The sequence below is a fragment of the Astyanax mexicanus genome, chromosome 5 (genome assembly GCF_023375975.1).
Source record: "Astyanax mexicanus isolate ESR-SI-001 chromosome 5, AstMex3_surface, whole genome shotgun sequence".
Classification (NCBI taxonomy): Eukaryota; Metazoa; Chordata; class Actinopteri; order Characiformes; family Acestrorhamphidae; genus Astyanax; species Astyanax mexicanus.
The window spans coordinates 18,665,586-18,690,555 of record NC_064412.1 but is presented as its reverse complement, the minus strand read 5'-3'; the positions used below and the strand labels follow the sequence as shown (position 1 = coordinate 18,690,555).

Genomic DNA, 24,970 nt, shown 5'->3' with positions numbered 1-24,970 from the left:
CTACCTTCTTACCTCGAAAATACCTACGCTGTTATATTACTAAATAAATCCGCTAATATGTCGCAGGGGCTTGTAAGCTTTATCACGGGATTTATTTACATAAAAAGAGCATTCAAGTTTCCAGAATTGTTTGTGTGCTAACACTGACATCCCTATAAATAAAGGAAATAACATTATAAAAAATAATAAAATAACAAAAATAAAATAATCGAAAACATGTTAGCTATTAATTCTGTAAGGTTTAATATTGCCATGTCAACAGTAAATGCAGACAACTGTATGTTTTAAACGACATATTTTAAACTCCCAGATTTGCATTTAGCAGCCTTTCATAGACCAACTCTGAAAAGCGCTGGTCCCAGGGGTTGTCAGCTGTGGACAGACTGATTGCTTGGTCAGTGGAACATTGCCCATTTTTGTCACTAGTTTAAGTGTTCAAGCCAGACATTTATATTTTAATTATACAGAGACTTGATAAATTAACAGATCCATAAGAATTTATTAAAATGTAATAAAAAACAAACATTTAAAAGTTGTAAAACATTTTAGAAGTATTTTCAAGATCAGTTTATAAATCAGGAAAAGTTACACATTTTAAATAAACCAACATAATCAAGTAGGCCTGTCATGATAAATAAGTTTAGATGATATATTGTCCCAGAACTACTTTTAATAGACAATATTATAGTCATTCGAAGACTATAATACCACCACTGACATAATCATAATATAATGCATTTACACCCTTTTAAGGAGTAGTGAATATTTAAGAAATAAATAAAACAAACAAATCAATATGTAATATAATAGCTTATTTACCACTCCTTGCTAAGAAAAAATGGGTAATTATCATGACAGGCCTATAATCAAGTATTAATCCAGATGATTTGTTCAACTAGAAATGTGGTGTTAATACAATGTTCATGAACAAATACCATTTAACTGTTTAGTTCATATTTAGGTTCATATTCTCAAGAAACTGTGTTAAAAAGAATATTTCACTCAATATTAAATTATTCTTCTTTAGTTCTAGATGGAATCCACGTAAGCACCGCTTCCTGGGATATGCGTAATAAGACCACACCCACAGACACTGTGGTAAATCCACAAAGAATGCCCAAACAGTCCAAAATTCCCAAAGCTTCCCACTCTTTAAAAAGAATAGCAGAGGCAAGAATAACAGATGATGTGAATACCACATAATACACAGCCTCAAACATGTTGGAGCTGAAGTTCTCTAAGGCTTTGTTGATGAAAGTGAACTGGATGAGGATGCTGACTAGGAGAACAGCCAGCAGGCACAGGAAAAGGTACAGGGCTCTGTTGTCAGTTGTGAAGGCATCTCCACCAAAAGCATCTTTTGCAGCCAGACCCAGGCCTTTGCAGCTGGGCACTGTAAAACAGCCGAGGAGAGAACAGATGCCCACATACACCATGATGTTGGACTTTCCATACGCAGGAGAAAGCCAGCCAATAAGTATGATCAGCAGCAGGACAACCAATGCGGTGTAGCTCAGGAACACTGAAACAAAGAGTGAGATTTATTATGCCATTATATTCCATACTATACTGTACTGTACACAGACAGGTATGCAGACCACAGGCAACAAGAATAGCTTAATTCAGTGTACCTCAGCATGGTCTCTAGAACTGTCTGGAATAGAGGGATTGAACACCATTCTTCCATAAGATGTTTCTTCAATTGGTGTTTTGATAATGGAGATGGGATAGCTTGCAAGAAACCAATGTTAATAGCCACAGCTAATGCCAAATAAAATTGACATACTTTCTACCTTTCACAATTAAACCATTCAGTAACCTCTCGTGCACAGTGAATACACAGTGACACGCCACAGAGACCTCTAAAAATTCAAATCAAACCAAATTTATTTGTATAGCGCTTTTTACAACTGATTTTACAAAGCCTCAGTTGTAAATTTACAATTCACTAATGTGTAAATGCCGGGACCAATGCCAAATAACACCAATGCCAAATAACAATGAAGTGTCAGCACTCATGGACACTAAACATACCATATTTTCCACGGTTACCGAAAAACCGAACTGCCCGCTGCTGAGCTGCAGGTTGTGTTCAGTGCACAGTTGCTTGTATACAGACCAAGAGCTACCAGTTCAACTCATTACAGTACATTTCACAATTCAGATTCTGGAAATTCTCTGAACTGGAGGGATCGAGAGCTTTGGGAAAGGCTGGAGTTTATTAGGTGCTGATTTGGTGTGTGTGTAGTCCACAGTACAAAATTCACATCATAATATGTACGATTTATAATTAAATAAAATATCCAGTGATGTAAAATGAAGGTGATAAGTCAGAACAGCTTAAATGGCTTCAGCTTCCACTGCCAGACAGTTACTACAGGGTCACTAAAGTAAAACCACTGGGCTGGGCAGACAGTTCTATGGCATTGGTGTATGTATCGTGTTGCCATGGTACTCCAGGTGGCTGCTATGGTGTTGCTAGGTGGTTGTGATGGTGCTGCCCTATAATTTTTAGGTAGTTTTATAGTTGTTGCCATGTTTTTGTTATTGTGTCAACCAGAGGTTAACATAGTATTTAATTTTTTTTGCAATGTGCAGTCATGATAATGTATTGATATGTAGTGATAAGTGGACTCAAAAGCTGATAGTAAAATGGCAGCACGACAGAGCTACAAAAGCCACTAATGTCTGTCGCATTTTTGTGTATAGTGCAGGAAGGATGACTCATCTGAGAATATTTTCACATCTCTCTTGAAAAAAATCATGTGGTTTTGGCACCACTGAGCTCATAAATGTGCACTTATCTTTTTACCAACAGTAATAATGCACTGCTATATAAAAATATAACCCTACTGAAACATCTGTCTGTGTTGTTTGGAACTGAATCAACATCCTCATGTCAATCATCTAGGAAACAGCTGTGCTTCTGTTCTTCCTTTAAAATTATGTTCTACAACAGGGTATGATGCTTAATATCTGTACACATGTCTGATTATATTTTTTTATTCAGTTTTTTTGTGAGCTACCTGAATAAATACTATATATTGATGTTATGGTGCATATGCTCTGTAACAAACTGGTGTAATTTTACAAGCTAATTCTTACTGTAAAGTACTGTTTCTGTCAAATACAGAACAGTGCTGTAACTACAGCTCCCCCATGTGAGAGTTTTCTAATTACAGTAACTAACTAGGATGCAAGTAACAAAGGATGCTGTGAGATCAGCTACTTAGTTAGGAATACTGGTACAGTGAAGAGTTGTCTTCGAATAGCTGTACTTACTTTTTATTCAAGAACAGTTTCTTAAGTTATTTGTCTCATAACATTTTAACATTTCTTAGTACATCATTACACAAAATAATGTTAATATCAGAAAAAGATAACCAGAGTAAATATAAAAACAACTTTTTAAATGATAATTTTATTTATTAAAGAAAAAAAATCTATCCAAACCAATCTAGCCCTGTGTGAAAAAGTGTTTGCCTCAGCAGTCTGCAATCAAGCTTTACCGATAACTGGCAATGAGTCTGTGGAAGAATTTTGTTCCACTCTTCTTTACAGAATTGGTTTAATTCAGACACATTGGAGGATTTTCCAGCATGAGCCACCTGTTTAAGATCATGCCACAGAATCCCAATCAGACTTTGACTAGGCCACTTCAGAACCTTAATTTAGTTTCTTAAAGCCATTCAGAGGTGGACTTGTTTGTCTGCTTTGGATAATTGTCCTGCCGCAGAACCCAAGTACACCTGAGCTTAAGGTCACAAATTAATGGACGGACATTCTCCTTCAGGATTTTCTGGTAAAAAAAAAAAAAATAATAATAATCTTATTGGATCCTGGCATAATTTGTTTAAATAATGTGTGTGTCTCTCAACCTTTACTTATCATTAGTGTGTACTCTTGCCCACCTGGGATAACTTTCCTTGGATATATATTTCATATAATCATTTCATACAATTGCCACAGTGTTGTAGGCTATGAGAGCAAGAAGATACCATTTGCTCTTATAACTACAATGACGTAACTCAGTTGCTGCATTAAGTAATTACTTTTTAATATTTCAAAACTGTACTGGAGACAGTGGACCTACAGAACCAGATTTGAGGAACCATGACAAGAAGAACAACATGAAGATTGAGTGCCTACATTTAAAATTAACCCTGCTATGTGATAAACTGGATAACTGCAGAATAAATGGAAGTCGGATGACTCCAGTTGTATGTGTATACCTGGGTCCAGAAGCCGCTCCTCAAATTCAACACTTGATGCCACACCCTCAGACTTGGGGGAATGAATGATGAGCACAAAAGAACCGCAGCAACACAACACACAGCCAAGCTTCCCCAGCATATTCAGATGCTCCTGCAGTAGTAAGGAGGCCAGGATGGCTCTGCAGCGCAAAACAAGCATCATCAGCACAAAGTGTGTATACTGTTAACCAAAAGCGTTTGACACTAAAATGAAATGGTTATTTGACTTGTAACAGTAGTTCAACCATTTATGGTTCTATTTAAAACTTATAATACACAACAATTTATACAGGCAAAGAAGACTTTATTTAGGTTATAACCTGGCCCTTTAAAAATAACTCCTGTGGGAGTCACAATGGGTCAATTAGTTAATTAATGAATATTTAGTGCTTCTCCTGATCTCTGTGTTTCATTATTTACTCACAACACCACTGGAATGGTTCTGTTTTATATGACACAGCAAATTTGCCAGGGTCAACACTTTGTGCTAATTCATCACTTTTAGTATTAACGTAACATCATGAGTAATCAAGTTTCACAGTGTTAATTTAAGACTTATGGTGTTGAATTAACACTATCTCTCAAGACTGGTGCACAAAGCTTTTGTCAGATTTTTCATTTTAATGAGCCCCCTTTTGTTCAACCCCTTGTTTAAGGATGCATTTATTACTACTATCTATTGCTATTATACTTAAAGGAGAACTCCGGTGTGAGTTGAACTTGTAGTGTAGTAAATGTAGTAATGTACTGTAGTAAAACATGATGACAAGTGCAAACTTTTGTTGAATAGGCCACCTCCCTTCACCCCCAATATTTCAAAATACAAAGCTTTTATCCAATGCTCCCAACTGGCTCACAATGCTTGTGATAGGGGCATAGAGTTGTCTATGCAAAGAGATTACTATTTTTACATTATTAACAGGGTTAAAGTAGATCTAAAATTCATTTGTAGAATTGCGTGGAAATGCTGAAAAGATCTCTATAATATTTCTGCATTTCCACAAAATGAAGTATGGAGCTACTTTGAATTAATTTGAAATTTGTTCCCCTATCCCATCTACAGGTATTCATTTGTGCTAGGCTCCCAATGAACAACCTGATGGCTGTGTATATATATAAACAGTCTTTTTAATAAACTATATGCAAACCTTCAAAATTTTAATCATTAGGTCCCTCAGAGTTCTACCAATGAAGGAGCTACTTAAAGCTGGTAATGCTGGGAAAATAGTGATTGCTTTGCATGGGCAACGATATGCCCCTATCATTAGGATTGCAAGCCAGTTGGGATCATCGTCTAAAAGCGTTGTGTTTCAGAATTCTGGGGGGTGAATGGAGATGGGCTAATCGACAAGCTTTTAGATTCGTTACTGTACTTGTGTATCACTATACCACAAGTTCACTTTACACTGGATTTCTCCTTTAACAAAGCAAAATTTTAACTTTTAATCACAAAAATTCTAACTGAGACTGTAAGGGGAAAATATTGTTGTTGTTATTATTAAAGCCAAACAAAATTATCACCACAGACTTGCAGAGAATTACAGGGAATGTCTTAAATTTAATTAGCAAAAATAAGAAAGTGTAACTCACCCAAACAGGACACCTAAGGCTCCCAGGGGAGTGACCAAAACTGCTGGTGCTGCATTGTGAGCCAGGAAATTCCCTATCTGACCCACTATCACTGTGGGATAAAAGTTGTTATAGTATGCTGATATACTATAAATCATATTAAATGTATACACGTACAGTCAGTGAAACAGCAGTATTAAAACTCACTTGCCAGTGTTCCACACCACCAGACACAGTCAGACAGGTAAGACCTACCTGTACAACAACAGCAACAAGAGCAACAACAGACAGTTACAGGGTCAGTTTATAAGGAGCCAGGCTGACTGAGGCCAGCAGTGATAAATGCTGTACAAATATAATAAAATGTAGTTAATAATAAAATAAGGGGCATGGTTTAAGGGGCTTGTGTACAGTCATACTGCAGTGTACAGTAGCGTTAAATCAGCTCGCTACCTGATCTGCGAGCTCGCAGTATTCCCTTTTTCTGAAGCACAAACGTCGACCCATTGATGAAACTGGACACGATGGCTATTCCAACACCAACCACTGGTAAAGGAGCGTCCTCCATAAGTGCTCTGCTCCAGTAACAGGCTACTGTTTATAATGTGTGTTATTATTAATAGAGTCACAACATCTGGCTGTTGAATTCTCACACACTCACTAACACACAGCAGTTGTACACACCGGTACTGGACGGACGTGCTCGGATTTCCTATCCTCAGATGCCGGAAGGGGGAGTTGTTAGCCGGGGTGTTCTGTCATATTGAGCGACCCATCGATTTGTGCTACTTAGCAGCTCTGCGCATGCGCTAAACTCTCGTTTTAGTGTACTTTTTAACAAAAATAATTTAGTTTTTTTCTCGGTTGCGTTGTACAGTCTGGGATTACTGTCATCGTTTGCTTGAGTGTTACAATCATGTAAAAATAATAATAAAATAGAAAAAAAACGGTTTCTAGTTAACCGACCTAATATATTAACTTCAACCTGGTACAGCGATCAGGCTATTCAAATATCATACCAAAACTTCTACTGCGAGCATGTTTTAGTATTTTGTATTTTACCTTTAAATATACACTAAGGTAACATAGTTTGTCAAGGTTGCTAAAATCGACAGAACACCGTGTTGGGCTGTAAGAGGACCTGCAGCGCCTCTCTGGTCCTGATAGGCTTATATCATTCAGTCATTATTGACGCTGAATTTGAGCGTTACAAAAACTCATATGTTTATATTTCAGGGAGTGTCTGGTCTCCTCATTAAAACACGTGGCTGGTGACAGTAATAGATAATAAGCTTAGCTAGGTTAACTGGTGTGTTTCTAAGAGTATGCGGGATTAGCAATTAAGACACCAGAACTTAACCAAAAATCTGTCTTTAAACCTAAAACTTAAAAATATGTTTTTATTTAAACGACACAAATAAAGTTAAAGAGATAATGACATAATTTCATACAATCCAATCAGAAAGGGTTCGATTAGAATACCAATAAATGTGCATTCTGATACCCTGCCAGCAGGCGGCAGTGTGTACATGAATAATAAATAAATAAACAGTAAAAAGAAAATCGATGCAATTAATTTAATTGTTTTTTTTATTATTTGTGAATTTTATTTTCAGGAGAAAAATAATATTTTTGAAATCTTGGGAATGTGGAGGTATAAAATATACATTTATATTTTTACTTTTCATAACAAACATTTGCATTTGTGTTTGTATGACTGTTTTAGTATTATTTTGATTATAGAAGCACCTCTCTGGCATAATTATATATCAGAAAGACATTAGAAAGACATCAGTTCACAGAAATCAATAGAAATTAAACATTATAATACTAAAAAGTGTTTTATTGCCAACACCTGCCACTGGGGGTTAAAATAAAGCTATAAGAAATGTAATAACAGTCTAACTTGAGTTTTTTTTATTTTCTCGTTATTCTCGCATCATACGAAAAAGTGTACCACAGCATATAGCTCTAGTAGTGCACTACTCTGCTTCTGTATGGCAAAGGTCTGGCAGGTTACTGGGTGGTTCCTCCCCCTTTGCCGTGACGTACATGTGAGGGGGATCTCACTGGGTGCACTGGTACGGGTTGGGATCCAGCAGCATTACATATATATGAATACTCCTGACCAAGCACCTAATTACGGTCAACGCCCCTGATTTGCTGATGGGATTAATGCGTGAACCAATGAGGTGACCTTTTAGATGCTGAGATGATTAAATGACTTTTATACAGTACGCCTCTTTCTCCTCTCTTCTGATTGGGCGCCGGTGATGTCAGTCATCACGCAACATGGCGGACGTTGAATTGCAGCAGAGCTGGTGAGGGGGAGCCGGAGAAGCAGGAATACAGTGAGAAACCGCGGAGGTAAAGCGCTGGGATTATGATTATAATTCAGTTGATATTGTAGGTTTGTTGATGGAGAAAGCGGCGTGTGCGGGGGACGGAGCTGAGCCTGGTGTCAGTGTTGGTAAACGTCCTTTTCACAGCTGGGGAAACAGACAGACAGACAGGCAGGCAGGCAGAGAGAGAGAGAGAGACAGATAGCAGCAGCAGCAGCAGCTAAGAAACTGACCCAACAGCCAGGCAGCCAGGAAGCCTGCTGCTCACAAGACATTAACAAACACATCGAGCTCAGCGAGAAAGCTGCCTATCCTCTTAAGACGTGTTTATTCATCATCCAGTCGCTTGGGTTGGTCAGTCATTTTGCCTGCATGTCCCCAGCAGTCGTCAGGGATGTATTATAGCCAGGCCACGCCAACACCCAGATTATTTTAATAAATTATTTCTTGTATCTACCTGCACAGATTTCCTTTTGAACTCCTTTAGATTAACTCTGCTGCTTTGGTTACTTCTGAGCTGAAACGAGGCTTTTCTGTTTTTGTCACAAATGTCATTTCTGCTCTAACAGTTTTAGCTAGTGTATTAGCTAGCTATAGAAATGTAGTTAAATTAACCTTGCTTAACAGTTAACTAACAGGTAACTTAAGGCTCTGCTTGCCCTTGCCTGAAACCTAAAACATAAAAACATGTGTTTTAAGGTTTAAAATTATGAGACCAGTGCTTGTGCAGTGTAACGTAGTTAGCTTAGCTTAGCTTAGTTTAGCTAGGTAATTTATTTGTAAGGCTGCTGCTGGTGGCTGTAACAAGTCCTCTCTATAAAACTGAGGACCCTTTCATAGAGCAGACCAGCTATATTATAGCTTGTTTGGAGCGGTTAGGTACTGTTTGTTAATGTTGTACTAGAAGCATTCCCTGTTTACTCGCTACATTTACTGTAGACCCATTTAATTTAGAGCCTGTCCATGTGAAAGAAAGGTCAGAAGCTAGCTATTTAATTGAGTCTACATGCTCAGCTATTTCCATTTGTTAAGTGTTAAGAAGTGTGTAAGCAGATGAGTTCAGTGCTTGACCTGTATGTGTGTCTTTTTTTAAATCTAGGGAAGGCTGCATTTGCAGCCCGGCAGAAAGAGGAAAGGATGCCGTCTCCTTCTTTTTCCCTGGATGCCCAGCTGAGGTTCCACGACAAATGGCTGAAGATAGATCTGCAGGTAAGGATCTGCTGTGTTCTGTACGTTGTTTGTGTTATTTCAGACAGTACAGCTCTGGAAAGAATTAAGAGACCACGTCAGTTTCTGATTTTACGTTTTGTAGGTATAGGATTGAGTAAAATGAACATTGTTGTTTTATTCTATAAACTATGGAAAACATCTCACTCAAATTCCAAAAAAAAGATGCAGAGCTTTCAGACCTCAAAGACCTTAAATAATGAAAAGAAAACAAGTTTATATTCAGTTCTAGAGTTTTTTGAAAATGCTCATGACTGCATTTGACACGTGCTGCTGTTTAGCTCAGAAAGACCTTGTCTTTCATAAAAGACCTAGTCTTGCTAGTTGTTTGTGGGTCAGTAGTCTGTGAGTTTCATATCATTGTATCTTGGCTTTTTTTTCATTATGACATCTGATTTTAGTCACAAGGTGCAATCCAAGTAGTTCTGCTTTAAAAGTATTGCAAAATAGATGTTGTGAGGTCCATTGAGCTATTAAAATCATACATTAAATCTCAGCTTTCAGGCCTGAACAGATGTCTTTGCTCTACAACCCTGTGGGGCAGTTGAACTGAGAATGGAACTGAATGGAAAAATACATGGATTGGTCACAGCTTAAACCCTGTTTTTTATTAACAAGTTAAATAAAACAATGTGTCTATTGAAACTTATTGAAAAATAAATGTATTTTAAAATGCAAGGCCCGTGTCCACCAATTGTAGTAGCATGACCTGCATCACCTGGTCATTTTCCAGCATACAATAAATAGGTCAGCAAGTATTGGTTTAAAGAAATAAATCGGATGCTTGGCTTCTTTCAAGTGTAACCAAATATAACAATGATTGAAGTGAGTTTGTGTCACCCAACCATAAACATGGGTTACCACAGCAACTATCTTAGACATATAGCAACCACCCTGGATACCACAGCAACTACCCAACAACCACCTAGCAACACCTAAGCATCAATTCAGCAACATCATGGCAATTGCATGAAATATCTGTAGCACCCATCGTCCACTTAACACCATAGCAACCAAAGCAACCATTATAGCAACCATCTGAAAAATGTAATGACCACCTAGCAGCATCATAGCCAACACCATCTAGCAACCATTTATCAACACCCTAGCATCATCATCTAGAATAAAAAATAGTTTAGCCAGCACTGGATGATGTACAAAGCATTGTTGTGTTGCTGTTTTGTCCTTACTGTTTGTTTGATGTGAATGGGAGCACTGGACTGGGATCAGGGGTTCCTGATAGTGATCTGATGGTAACTATAATAGTACTCTCTGTTTTGTTTTTGAGACATGTGTTGCAACTATATTGCACAAGTTACAAATGTCAGTAGCTCCCATTTAGTTCCAGTAACTGCATTTAGCATCTGTCAAATATCTGTGTCACAGAGTCTCTAATGGTCTTACAGTAGTGTGTTTTCCAGGCTAAATGAGAAATCCTGTCCTCAACTTAAGTTATGATCTCATTTTCTGTTTGGCCAGATGGCATTTGAAACCAGAATCTTGAAGAGCATGTGTTTAGTGTGTCTGTTTGCTAATGTGCGAGTGAGGTTGATGCTGGTCATATGTCAGTGCCCTAGCTTGTAGTATCTAGAAAAGTGGCTGTTTTGAGGGTATTTGCAAGGAAAGTTGCAAGAATGTATAAATTAAACTTAAGTATTTTTGAAGTATATGCTATTTATATATTTTTCCCTGATTAAAAACAGATCACCAACACTAAAGCAGAAGTACTTAGACCTACATGAAATACAGTATCTATACAGCCTCCTAACAGTGCATGCTATTAATTGTAGCCTCTCCAGCTTCTTCTGAGTGTGGAAAGCACAACTGAGATTAAGTAGGTGATAATGAAAACACAGTTATTTTTACACTACGCAGAACTGAACTATATCAAGTGACATGCATAGTTTTTCTACATGACTGACTGTTCTCTTATAGGTATGAAGGAGTACTCGTATTTCAAAAACATCGTAGCTCTTGTCTAATTAAAATTGATGTTCATTTAGATTTAGGACTGATCTGTTATTAGATTTAGGTTGAGTTATTCTTTTCTAATGTGGACACAAGTGATGTGGACTTGTAACACTGGTTACATATGGCAAGATACTTTATTATTGAGGACACCAGCCATTGACTGCTCTATGAATGGGAGTTCTCTTGGCTAATAACTGCACCCCTTTATGAATGGGTTTAAGTCCTGCCCCTCAACAAAAAGATCCAGTCAGCTTGCTCTGTTGTCAAAGCTCTAAACTGGGGCAATGTGCTTAGTTTTATTATTGGTCTATTTGATATTAGTTGCCTGCCGTTTGTGGATCCCATTGGTTCCAGTGGCTAATGTTCATGTCACATGTTCTGCCGCTACAATCTACGGCTGTGGGGTACATATAAATACACTGTAACATTGTGCATTGTAATATTGAATTGAATTTTAAAAATGCAGTATGAAATTTTAAGATTTTTTTTCTCAAATATATATCCTATTTTCTCCCCAATTTACAAGGCCAATTACCTAACCCACTCAATAGGACTCCCTTATTATAAGTAATGCCCCAACACCAGGAGGGTGAAGACTAGCACATGCCTCCTACAATACATGTGAAGTCAGCCACCGCCTGTTTTCGACCTGCTGTTGATGCATCAGAGAAAACACAGCGACTCGGTTCCGATTCATCAGCTCACAAACGCCTTGTGCTGAGCAACATCTCTCTAGGATTGATGAGGGGAAGACCGCCATCTACCCACCCAAAGAGAGCAAGGCCAATTGTGCTCTGGCAATTGTGATGGCAAGCTACATAAACAGGATTCGAACCGACCTCCTGATAGTGGCAGCCATTTGAGATTTAATTACAGAACTTTTTTGAGAGCTTTTTTGAGTGAAAATTTGTCACCAAACCCTAAACCTACAGACCAATTTCTCGCTTAACAGAATACAAAATATCTTAGTTTCACACATCTGAACTAAAACAAGCAATTTATGTGAAATATAAACACCACTTACCTAGCTGACCCGCGACTGCCCCCTGACCCCTGGTTTCTCACACATAATTCTAGTCATGCTCCTGTCTCTAAATAAGCTCACTGTCAAAAAAAAAAAAAATGCTATATCTGTCTAAACACATTCATTTCACCCATTTAAAAAAAAGTATCTTCATAATTTTACATCCAATAACTCGACAATTAATGCTCTGAAAACTTTAACATAGTGGTTCACAATGTTCATCCACAGGACCCCCATCTCTGCTGCATCACAGCAGATTACAATAATACATTATTAACTGGTTATTACCTGCTTTATAACAGAATGATTAATTGAATCAGGTTTGCTTTTTAAATTATTTCAGCTTTCTGATTGGTGGCACTGCATTTCATTGGCTTTTGTTCTTGAAAGGACTATTCTATCCCTTGACGAATCAAATCAAATTGTCCAAAAATACTACTTGACAAGATAAAAGAAAGTGATGTGTGAAGAGCCGTGGGACTGCTGTGAACAAAAGCCGCCTCTATTAAACCTGCTTAGAGTTTATAGCCCAAATAAGAGTGCTTATTAAAGTGCTTTTAACGGAACAGGATTAAGGAGTAATTACACATTGCAGAAACCAGAGTACAACATTTTAGGCTATGACCCTGCATTTACCTCTGTTTATTATTATGATTATTTATGTAGAGATTTGGATGAGTGGCAGCTCTTTTATTTCACTAACTTTTCAATTGATGTATTTGGTATTGGAGAAAAGACCTGATAAAAACAGTTTTTTTGTCATGATCAACCTGCAGTGTCCAGGATATAACTCATGTATGATACTTATATATATGTTTGTGTGTGTTTGTGTGTGTGTTTGTGTGTGTGTGTGTGTGTGTGTGTGATAATATACATAAGATTGTTTGGGAAACTGTTAGCAAATCAATGCCCATTCACATTCAGATTAGTTTATATTGTCATTTGCATGAAACCACTGCAAAGCAGCATGTCCTGAAGAACCCTGCATGATGTTTCTAAGTTAAGATTGAAGCTCTTTTTGTCTGCAGTGTCATGCTTCTCTTGAGACTGTATTAATAGATAACGTCATGCCGTCCTTTTTTCATTCATAGTGCTCAGAGACAGACTCCCAGGCAGACAAATAAAGCTAAAACTAAATTATGTTTATGCATCACCTTCCAAGAACTCATAAAGTGATATAAAATACCAGGTTGGTAATTTTGGAACGGAGATGATGTTGATGTTGAAGTGTTATTTATGTTTTTGCCATGTCGCAGCGTGCATTCTCTTCAGAGGGACTGAGTGAGATGTGGAATGAAATGGTAAAGGATGAAGAGATTGTCTTTGACAGAGAGGAATCTGCCTATCCAGGTAAGTGTTAGGCTAACATTTTATCTCACAGTGTGTTTCTTAATTTAGTCAGTACAAGATATTTTTATCATCAATATAAACAGTATAAAAAAACACTGCCTAAATCAGTCATTGACAGATGCTGTAAAAAGTGTGTATATCTTAGAACCTTAGGCCAGTTGTATGGGATGTTTTGGAAATGTAATGTACATTTATTTCCTAAATGACAAGGAATTTATAGGAGACAGTTACACATGCCAAATATTACTTTCAGAACATTCTAGGCTGCTCAAGTATGACTTAATTTGAGATTCCTGAATATCCTGAATACTATTATTTTATAGTTATTTATCTATACATTAATCCTACATTAATACTATGTAGACTAGCTGGACCGCATGTTAACTGCAATGATAACAGTATTTCTGAGCTTGATTACTCACTGATGGTTGTTGACAGGCCCAGTGGAGTGTGCAAAGTGTAAGAGATGTCACCATTATTGTTATTAAACCTTTTCTATCATGACATACAGTATCCCACAAAAGTGAGTACACCCCACACATTTTCGTAAATTATTTTATTAAATGTGCTTGTTTCTCCAGTGGCAACCTGTAAAGCTCTAGTGAACTCCATGCCCAAGAGAGCTAAGGCAGTGCTGGAATATAATGGTGGACACACAAAATGTTGACACTTTGGACACTACATGTTAATTTTCACTTAGGAGTGTACTCACTTTTGTTGCCAATGGTGTGTGGTGAGTTATTTTGAGGGCACAGCAAATTTACCTTGTTATTCAAGCTGTATGCTGACAACTTTACATTGCATGAAAGTGTCATATAGCAGATCCCATGAATATATAATAAAATATTTACAAAGACTTGACGGGTGTATTTTTTTTTTTTTTGACATACTGTATATAGATATTAAATTATTGTCCAGTCCTACCCAAAGTTATGAGTGTCTTTATTTTTTTTTGTTCGTTTCCCTTCTATCTTCAGAGGACTCTGCAGATTGTGCTGGTGCCCAGAAGAAGGATGAGTCCAATGATAAGGAGAAGAAAGAGGAAGAGGAGGCGTCGTTGTCGTCTGTCCATCATTCAATCATTGAGACCTGGGATTGGGGGCGGCAGCCAGGTGAGCAGAGCTGCTAAATAATCCCACACTGTAGTCATAAATAAGGCTTTGGCACACAGAGTGCTGAACTCAACATGCTGATTGCAGCGTCCACCTACAGTCATTCTGCAAGGTCATCCCACTCTTTTCTCACCCGCCTTCGCTGTATGGAAAATTGAGAGTTGACATTGGCTATTGTTTTGTTGGGGTATGAGGTAAGGCTGTTTAATTTAGAATGAAAATTAAACTTGGTGTGCAGTATTCCACTGTGTGCTTCAGTCCAACTCCAGTGTTATTCTCTGGTTCCCTTTCTTTCCTCTCTCTCTTCTGAAATGTAGACTGCAGCCTAGTGCTAGGTGGTAATAAGACAATTCACTATTGCAGTGCTTGTTTTTTCTTTTAACATGTAACAATGTTAGACAGGTCAACCAGAGAGATTCCAAGCTAAATATACTAGGCATAAAAAAGCTACCACTCAAGAATATGTTGTCTTCCATATGTTATCTCTTGGAAAACAGTTCATGTCACGAAAGTTGTGAAAACAGCTTTTCCAAAAATTGTGCTACGCTTGATGGACAGGACAAAACTTTTTTGTCAATACATGTTTTCTGCCTATGACCTTGTTTTTTTGTTTGTTTTTTTATGATAAGACACAAGCATGTAGATTAAGGGTGTGAATAATTGAAATTTGTGGAAGATCACTGGCAGTGTCCTGATTTCAGAGTAATGGACAGCTTTCAGATTTTTTCATCGTGTTCCATCAAGTTTTTTCCCCCCATTTTTCTACCAAGTTTGGCTTGGCCAATTACCCCTTTGACTGAGCTGGCCTATTATTTTCAATGCTGCCAATGTCAGTAGGGTGAAGGCTAACTCATGCCTCCTCTTATACATATGAAGACAGCCACCAGCTCTTTTCAAACTGCTGCTGATGTAGCATGCACTCTTGGAGGAAAGCGCAGCAACTCTGCTTCGATACATCAGCACTAAGACCTGCAAAAGGAGGTGGCTTGGGTGTGGTTCCAAACAAACTCAAGAGTGGTTAGTTTGTGGTTGCGGCTGTTCAGGTGCAGTTTAACTTGATTTATTATCCAGATAATTACTACAGCTATGAATAAATGTTGTCTGTGCTGCGGCTGCTGCTCCATGCTACTCTATTTTCACACTTAATGTGTAGCACTAACCACTGAGGTTCACGCAACTCTCTTTACCTGCGTGACTGCTGTACATCTGCACTGCGCATCCCATTGAAAACATGGGTTTAAAGTACAACAGCATGTTTTCTGCTTTCAGAGTGAAAGCAGCTACATACTGTACAAATATACGTGCTCTTTTTTGCTGTATTTTATTTCTTGCTTCTGTGCAAGACATTTCTGACCAACCAGATAAGACAGCGTACTCACATGGTTTGTTTGAGTGCATTTCCATGTGTGCAGGTTTGTGTTTGTGTGAAAACAAACCAAACCAAAGGGCAAACGCTTCAAGTAAATGATCTCATCAACTGATGCAGACCTGACAACAAAACTAGAGGTGTGAAAATGCCCTTACACTCTCTCTGTTGAGGAGCTGTCCACCAGGCACCACTTAGCAAGCCATCTGACTTTTGCTTCCAGCTGATGCTGGTTTCATACCCTTGGCATTAAAGAGCACAGTGCAGTAATGGAGTAGAGCAGATGGATTTGCAACATCTAAATGTGGCCCAACATTCAGTGTTATCACCACATGCACTGTGTGTGTGTGTGTGTGTGTGTGTGTGTGTGTGTGTGTGTGTGTGTGTGTGTGTGTGTGTGTGTGTGTGTGTGTGTGTGTGTGTGTGTTTGTGTGTGTGTGTGTTTGTGTGTGTGTGTGTTTGTGTGTGTGTTTGTGTGTGTGTTTGTGTGTGTGTTTGTGTGTGTGTGTGTGTGTGTGTGTGTGTGTGTGTGTGTGTGTGTGTGTGTGTGTGTGTTTGCCTCATGCACGTGAAGTGTTAGGGGGCTCGAGTGACTGTACAAACTGTCTGTGAGGGGCAGTTATTTTTACCTCGTTGACTCTGTGTGCTGCCTGGGCTGTGTGTGTTTACAGACAGGTCTGGGCGGGGTAGCCTGCTCCTCTGGTAGCCGCTGATAAGAACATGCTGATGGAAAGGCACTACACCACCGCTGGCCCCATATACATCACATGGTGCAAAATCCCATAAACATCACGTGATTGGAAGCCCCTTTCACAACGCAGGCCTGGAAACAGCATCCCCCACACTCTCATATCCTGTAGAACCATTCCAGTAGCTTACAACATCCATGGATATAAAGGAGAGATTTGTAATATGTTGAAATCTTCACTTGAGGGCATTTCTGTTCTGTTTTAGTAATAAATAGAATAAATAGAAACTCCTCTATGCGGATCCTTAAACAAAACAAACTTAAACCTCTTGACTTGTGTGTTGTATTAAAAAAAATATACAAGTAAATAAATCAATACCCACTTTGAAATAAATTTCATTAAAGATATTTCTGCACTACAGCTCATAAATAACAACTGTGAATGCTTCTGATTGTTAATCTCCATGAAATTCAAGAGATTCAAAAGTTTCGTTGTCATAAAGAAGCAATTACACTGTACTGTATATGCAGTTCTTACTTTGCAGTTCCTCCAATTACCAACAGTCTTAAATAACAATATACATGTAAAGAAACATAAGAATAGGTATAAAATGAGTATTAGAGGTAACATAAATAAATAAAGTCAGTTGATGGGGGAACACACAAAAACATCTGCCATGGAGGGCGCCATCTTGAAAAGTGCCATGCAGCCAAAGAAATGTACATTTTCCAACTTCTGCTAATTCAGCATCAAATGAACAAGCTTGAAATAGAGAACCAATGGTTTTGTTATACCTACTAACTAGGGGTGGGAATCGTTTACTATCTCACGATTCGATTCGATTCCGATTTTGGGGGCCACGATTCGATTCAAAATCGATTTTTGATTCAAAACGCTTTGAATTATAAAAATTTCTGCTTCTGGCTTATGAATCTTATTGAAAAAAAACCCTCCATAATATACACTGGTCCTGGAGCAAGTAATGTGTTACAAAAACAATAAAATGTGCAGGAATGTGGGTCCTCAGTGACAGAGAAATCACTGGGATATCACAATGACGTTAATGAACAATAAATAAATAATAAATAACACTGCTTTATTACCAGGCTACTAGCGGTGGTGTGTAGGTGACGCTGCTGGGCTGATGTGATGATAGCAGTGAAGCGCTAAAGTTCAGGAGCAGCTGCTGATTAACTAGTTAACTTTAAGGTCGTTGTATTTCTTCAGAAAGGGGGCAGGAGGTGGAGAAATTAATTCATATTGTCCATTCCTTAATTCCTCTGTGATGAGGAGCTGAAATTAGCTCTGATTAGCTTATTGTTATTTTTCCGTTCCGCCTTAAATGCTGCAGCCCGCTGCCACCTGTAGCGTTATTTAAGGTGGAACTGGAAAGTTAGCTAGTTAGCTAGCTAACAGTTACTGAAACTAACTACTAGCGATCTTTTTTATGCTTGTTATGAAGCATTCTGCCATAAAACATTGAAACTACACGTTAATCTAAGGTAATATAGTGCTTGTTCTGCCATCTTACCGGTGATTCTCAAACACCTACAACCCCTGGCAAAAAGTATGGAATCACCAGTCTTGGATGAGCACTCCTTCAGACATTTCATTCTGTAAAACAAACTCTGATCAAAAACATGATACAATAATAAGGTCATTCCAAAGTGCAACTTGTTGGCTTTCAGGAACACTCAAAGAAATGAAGAAAAAACATTGTGGAAGTCAGTGAATGTTACTTTTATTGACCAACCACAGGGAAAAAAATATGGAATCACTCAATTCTGAGGAAAAAAGTATGGAATCATGAAAAACAGATAAACAAAAGATGATTCAAAATACATCACTAGTATTTAGTTGCACCACCTTTGGCTTTTATAACGGCTTTCAGTCTCTGAGGCATGGACTTGATGAGTGACAAACAGTATTCTGCATCAATTTGGTGCCAACTCTCTTTGATAGCAGTTGCCAGATCAGCTTTGCAGGTCGGAGCCTTCTTGTGGACCATTTTTTTCAATTTCCACCACAGGTTTTCAATTGGGTTGAGATCTGGACTATTTGCAGGCCATGACATCGACTGAATGTGTCTTTCTCCAAGGAATGCCTTCACTGTTTTTGCCCTATGGCACGATGCATTGTCATCTTGGAAAATTATTTCATTATCTCCAAACATCTGTTCAATTGAAGGGATGAGAAAACTGTCCAAAATGTCAATGTAAACTTGTGCATTGATAGAAGAATTAAACACAGTCATCTCCCCAGTGCCTTTGCCTGACATGCAGCCCCATATCATCAAGGACTGTGGAAATTTGGTTGTTTTCTTCAGGCAGGCCTCTTCATAAAGCTCACTGGAACGGCACCAAACAAAAGTTCCAGCATCATCACCTTGTCCAATGCAGATTCTTGACTCATCACTGAAGATAACTTTCATCCAGTCATCCACAGTCCATGATTGCCTCTCCTTAGCCCACTGCAGTCTTGTTCTTTTATGTTTAGGTGTCAATGATGGTTTTCTTTTTCCTGTATTGAAATCCCATTTCCTTTAGGCGATTTCTTACGGTTCGGTCACATACATTGGCTCCAGCTTCTTCCCATTAATGCTTCATCTGTTTAGTTGTACTTTTTCGGTTTTCAAGACAAATGGCCTTAAGTTGCTTGTCTTGACGCTTTGATGTCTTTCTCGGTCTACCAGTACGCTTGGCTTTAACAACCATTCCATGCTGTTTGTATTTGGTCCATATCTTGGATACAGCTGACTGTGAACAGCCCACATCTTTAGCAACAATGCGTGAAGAGTTACCTTCTTCAAGAAGTTTCACAATCCTCTCTTTTGTTTCAAGAGACATTTCTCTTGTTGGAGCCATGGTTCTTGCCACTCTAATTCGTCCAGCAGCCCTCCAAGGTGTCATGACTGCAGGTGTTTTTAACTGCAGACTAACGAGCAGATCTAATCTGAGGCAGGTGTCCATTTAGGGAAAGGAAATTGACTGGGTGTGTCCTTATTTTCTACCTTCAATTTGAGTGATTCCATACTTTTTTCCTCAGAATTGAGTGATTCCATATTTTTTTCCCTGTGGTTGGTCAATAAAAGTAACATTCACTGACTTCCACAATGTTTTTTCTTCATTTCTTTGAGTGTTCCTGAAAGCCAACAAGTTGCACTTTGGAATGACCTTATTATTGTATCATGTTTTTGATCAGAGTTTGTTTTACAGAATGAAATGTCTGAAGGAGTGCTCATCCAAGACTGGTGATTCCATACTTTTTGCCAGGGGTTGTACGCTCTGTGTGTGTCTGGAAGATCTCCGTTTGAAGGGACAAGCCCTATCCCCAGGGTTGCCAGGTCCAACAAAAATACCCAGCCCAAAATCAGTCTAAAACCCGCCCCTCAGAATCGATTTTGGGACATTTTAAATCTATTCTGAATCGTAGTAAATGAGAATCAAGATTCTTATGTGAATCGATTTTTTGGCACACCTCTACTACTAACAGACACCCCTACTGGCTAGCATCCCACTGGTTGAAGGCATTAAACGCTAACTGCAGTAATTAGTTTCTGTTCTATTTAATTCACTTTTTATCTGTTAAAGGTCTCATTTCAAGTGTTTTTTTAATTATTAATTTTGCGGTGGTCTCTAGTATAAATGCTTTGTGAGCCGTTTTTTTTTTTTGTGTGAAAACGTTTGGTTTGGAACTGAGCGTGAAAGAACTACAGGATTTCGGCTCTCGCTCATGAATATTAATGACATGCGAACATGTCACCTCTGGCTAACAGCACTACATGGCTCTGCAATGGGCGGTCACAAGCCAAGGTGGGCAAGGCCATGAATCCTAATTCATGGGTTGATGGCAGTCTGTGGGCTTTTTCCCGATTCACTCGGTAACGTAGACAATGGGGGTAGAAGAACAATTTCATGTGCAGCATTTATATGCAACTCTGAGTGATGTATTGTATTTCAAATGTAACAAAAACTAAATGGTTTCTAGTAAAACTACCCTTTTTAACATGTCTTCTATTGGCTATCGCCTGGAAAGGTTGAACTACACATCTTATCTCCTGAATTCAGACATCAATGAGACATTGAGACATCAGACATAGCCTGCACTGTGGATGTTTACTCAATGTGCTTTATAAAAGACAAAGTGTGGCTGTTTTGTGGTATTACTTTAGTGATATTTTGTCATGAATAATAATGAGACATTTTATTAGTGATTAATGTCGAAATCCAGTTAACTTAAATTAATCACTTGCTGTGTACTGCAACTCTACATTCATCCTTAAGTTCAGAATTAAAAATAGTAAAGAGGTTTATTGACTTTTAATGTTGAAAAATTATTTAAAGAAGAAAACGTATCATTCTTTGTTCTCTGTTCTTTGGTACTGTTTGTGGAGTTTCCTCCCATGTAGTCTAAATAAGACCATCACATATCAGTTGATGCTGGAGGGCTCGACTAATTCTTTTCAGTACAAATGGTTCTTTCAATATGATTATGCTTATCACAGTGATCAGGCCTCTGAGGTTATGTAGTGTAGTGTTTTTAATAAGAAACTGACCTGAGGTGACCACTTTGAAAGCAGTAAGGGTTGCATGTGTATTCCAGTAGGCCTCTGCACCACCGTACTTGTGCTTGGATTAACTGTTTTGTAACAGGAGAAGAACTGTGATGTTTTTTTTACGACTCTGACCCAGCTATGTGTGGCTTGTAGGATGTCAGAGGGGTGGGACTGACGGTGTATCTCTCTCTCTTGCTCTCTCTTTCCATCACACTTGCTTTCTCTCTTGCTTTCTTGGTCACTCACACTCATTTGCTCACTTGGAAACTTTTCACATTTACTATTAAATGTAGTGCTTACTTAGACCCCAAAAGCAATTAATTAGCCCTAAAAAAATGAAGAAGCAGACTTGGGACACTAAGCATACTCAAAATATTAGGATTATCTCCTTTTTTTCTCCCTCACTGTGCATTTGTTTCATTTGGACTGACCATACAGGAGTGCTTTAGTTCAGTAATTATAGACCGTTTCAATGAGGAAAACAATAACAAAGCTACTGCGCATGTCTGTTCCTTCGACGCTTCCGGTGGCGCTCTTTTCAAGTATACAGCTGTCAAAATGAGAGCGCATATTTCGCTCCCGAACACAGAACAAACACGCTATACTGTTAGTAAAAAGTGATCAAACCTCTTTTCCTGATCCTTTTGATAAGGATTGAAGAGGGAAGTTCTTTCCTCTGATTTAAAACGCTTGCCAGAGGTGACCTTCCCAGATGTGATCACTACCTTGTGGAAATGGAGGCAGTGAAAGCGCACCGCAGTTTGGACGCATATAATTACTTTCTCAGTGGAAAAGTTGGAAATATTTGTTCCTATAGCAGAGAAGGCATCACTATAGTGTATGGTGAGGTCGAAGCCAGTCAAACGCTATCCAACACGTGCTCTGCATGGTTTGTAGCTAAGAAGGAGGGAGAAGTTGTGAGCGGACACTGTAACTGCATGGCAGGTCAGCATTGTGAAAAACTAAAGCAGGCGTGTTTACTATGGAGGATCAAAAATGACATAAGTATAAATAAATAAATGTTGAAATAAATAAATTAATAAATAAATGTTGACATAAATAAATGAATAAATAAATAAATGTTGACATTAGTAAATGCACATATACATGAATAAATAAATATATGTATAAGAAATGTATTTATTAATTTATTTATTTACCTGTACAATTATTTGTGCATGTATTTATTTATTTATTTATTTATTTATTTATTCATTTATATGTGCATTTATTTATATATTTATTCATTTCAACATTAATTTATTTATTCATTTATTTATTTATATATTTATACATTTATATATGTATTTATTTATACTTATGTCATTTTTGGTCCTCCATAGTTTACTTGTTTAAAGAACAATTTGACCTGTTTGTGACTCTCAGATTAGGTGAAGTTTGCATTCATGTTAAATTAAAAAGTTACGTCCACTGTTTTGAACGCTGTTTACCGCTAAACGGAAGTGTTCTAGGAACAGCTACGTCACTTCCTACGCTCATGAATATTCCTCTGAAACGGTCTATAGACTGTAGTCCTTTATCTGTTTCTATGCATACTTTTCTTATCCTTCTTTCACCCTGTTCTTCAATGGTCAGGACCACAGAGGACCACCACTGAAGAAGCTGTTGTTTGGATGGTGTCTCATTCTCAGCACTGCAGTGACTCTGAGCAGAGACCGCAGTGCTGCTGGAGTTTTTAAACAGTGTAGACCTAATGTTCACCCTCCTGCCTAGTTGGTTCACCCTGTTGCTGCACAGTTTGGGTTGGTCATCCTCCAATCCTTCATCAGTGCCCAGAGGACGCTGCCTACAGGACACTGTTGGCTGGATATGTCTGGTTGGTGGACTGTTCTCTGTCCAGCAGTGACACTGAGGTGTTTAAAAACTACAGCAGCACTGCTGTATCTGAACCACTTGCAGCAGAACAACACACACCTTTGGACCACCGCCATGTCTGTGTCACTGCAGTGCTCAGAATATTAATACTTCTTTGTGGTGGTCCTGTGGGGTCATGACCAAAGTATGCAGAGAAACAGAAGGACTACAGTCAAGTATAATAATCTAATTGGTCGAAGCAAACTTTTTTTTTTCTCTACAGTGTGCCCAGTAACATTAACCCTCCTGTTATGTTCTGGGTCAAATTAATTGTTTTAAAGTATTTTTTCAGTATGAAACTGATGTTAATATAATCAACATGTAATATGAAAATATTTGCAACCACCTTCCGCTAAAATTAAAACTAAAGCTAAACTGCAATGGTATGTTTCAATGTTATGTAAATGTTGGTAAGTAATAAAGCAGTGAAACACAAAAAAAAAGTTTGAACATGAGTTTTTTTTATAATTAAAAACAAGTGAATTATCCTAATTGAACTATTACCTGTTAGAGGTAAGGAACAACGTTGTACTATATATTAATAGAAGAGTTAGTAATGGAGTTAGTAATGAAATATTGACACTGCTTGTTTTGGTTTCAGCCAACTTTTGGATAATTAAACATTCACCTTCAAATTGACCCGGGAAACCATTGCTGTTCCTGACAAATGAACATAACAGGATGGTTAAATAAGCTGCAGTTGTGTGTAAGCTGTGCTTTGTAATACTCATCTGTCTGTTTATCTGTATCTTCTCAGATGAGGTGGAACTAATTGACTGTCGTGCTGTACTGGTGGACGACCAGCAGAAACTGGCTGCACAGACAGCTAAAAGCACTTTGTCCGCGCGACGTCTGAGCCAGCGGCTGCTCATCCTGGAACGCTACCTCATCTCCCTCACTCACAGCATGATGGAGGAGAGGTATAAAGTTCGGTGGAAGAGTCCCCCCAGCCCCCCGCTGCCCACGGTGGATAACAAAAGGTGTGAGGGAAAGACTTTCACTGACTGATTAAGCAAAATAATTGTATTGTTGTGAAGGGTGCTATTGAAGTTAACCGTGTTTTTGTGTGTTTCGTCTCTACAGCACTCGTCCTGTCAGTAAAGGAGTGGAGGGTTTGGCTCGAGTCGGGTCAAGGGCTGCTCTTTCGTTCGCTTTTGCTTTCTTGCGCAGAGCTTGGAGGTCTGGTAAGTAACAGCACTCCATCGAGAGTTCCTGAATGCACTACTTGTGTTTTATAGGGTTATTTCCATGCCACATTTTAGAGAAGTTATTGAAATCTTTGTCGAACAATGTGTCAGAGAATTTATGATACAGTTCCAGTTATGTGGGTGTCTCTATTCATCAACATTAGGTCTGCTTAGGTCTGATGATGATGTTGATAAGTCAGTATTGTTCATTGTGTGTATTTTAGCCGCTTTTCTGTTCTCTTATCTGCTCTCTATCTGAGACGAGGATGAGACTGACAGTGAGCAGATAGTGACATGTGTAGCAAAGATAAAGACTGGAGTGCAGTGTGTGCATCAATGATTACTGCATCAATAATGGCCCTTTAGTCCATAAACATAAAGCAGACTGTGACTGGTACAGATTAGCATGCATAGATTTAACCATTCTTAACATGGAATAGGTTGGGATAA

At 38.3% G+C, this 24,970-nt stretch overlaps 2 protein-coding genes across 6 annotated transcripts in view; one reads left to right on the top strand and one right to left on the bottom strand.

The window, feature by feature from the left end:
- Positions 1-477: 477 nt before the first annotated feature.
- Positions 478-6,600, bottom strand: nipa1 (NIPA magnesium transporter 1). The gene is made up of 5 exons (XM_007249105.4): positions 6,276-6,600; positions 6,030-6,077; positions 5,844-5,934; positions 4,233-4,393; positions 478-1,522 (listed from the first exon to the last, which is right to left on the bottom strand). The coding sequence occupies exons 1-5, from the start codon at positions 6,388-6,390 to the stop codon at positions 1,014-1,016; spliced, it is 924 nt and encodes a 307-aa protein (XP_007249167.3). The 5' UTR covers positions 6,391-6,600; the 3' UTR covers positions 478-1,013.
- A 1,335-nt stretch (positions 6,601-7,935) lies between these two features.
- herc2 (HECT and RLD domain containing E3 ubiquitin protein ligase 2) overlaps positions 7,936-24,970 on the top strand; it is a 94,855-nt gene continuing 77,820 nt past the window's right edge. For all 5 annotated transcript variants that reach the window (XM_022675804.2, XM_022675803.2, XM_022675802.2 and 2 more), the window contains exons 1-6: positions 7,936-8,189; positions 9,264-9,373; positions 13,643-13,736; positions 14,714-14,848; positions 24,091-24,313; positions 24,417-24,517. In XM_022675804.2, coding sequence (XP_022531525.2) covers positions 9,302-9,373; positions 13,643-13,736; positions 14,714-14,848; positions 24,091-24,313; positions 24,417-24,517 — 625 coding nt within the window. In that variant the 5' untranslated portion in view covers positions 7,936-8,189; positions 9,264-9,301. The remainder of the gene's footprint in view (positions 8,190-9,263; positions 9,374-13,642; positions 13,737-14,713; positions 14,849-24,090; positions 24,314-24,416; positions 24,518-24,970) is intronic.

Bases quoted from the DNA above. Each gene is read 5' to 3' on its own strand.
- nipa1 (XM_007249105.4), bottom strand. From the start codon at position 6,390: ATGGAGGACGCTCCTTTACCAGTGGTTGGTGTTGGAATAGCCATCGTG. The intron at 6,078-6,275 runs GTAGCGAGCTGA...GTTGTTGTACAG, and splicing joins ACTGCGAGCTCGCAGATCAG to GTAGGTCTTACCTGTCTGAC. The intron at 4,394-5,843 runs GTGAGTTACACT...TTTGCGCTGCAG, and splicing joins GCCTTAGGTGTCCTGTTTGG to AGCCATCCTGGCCTCCTTAC.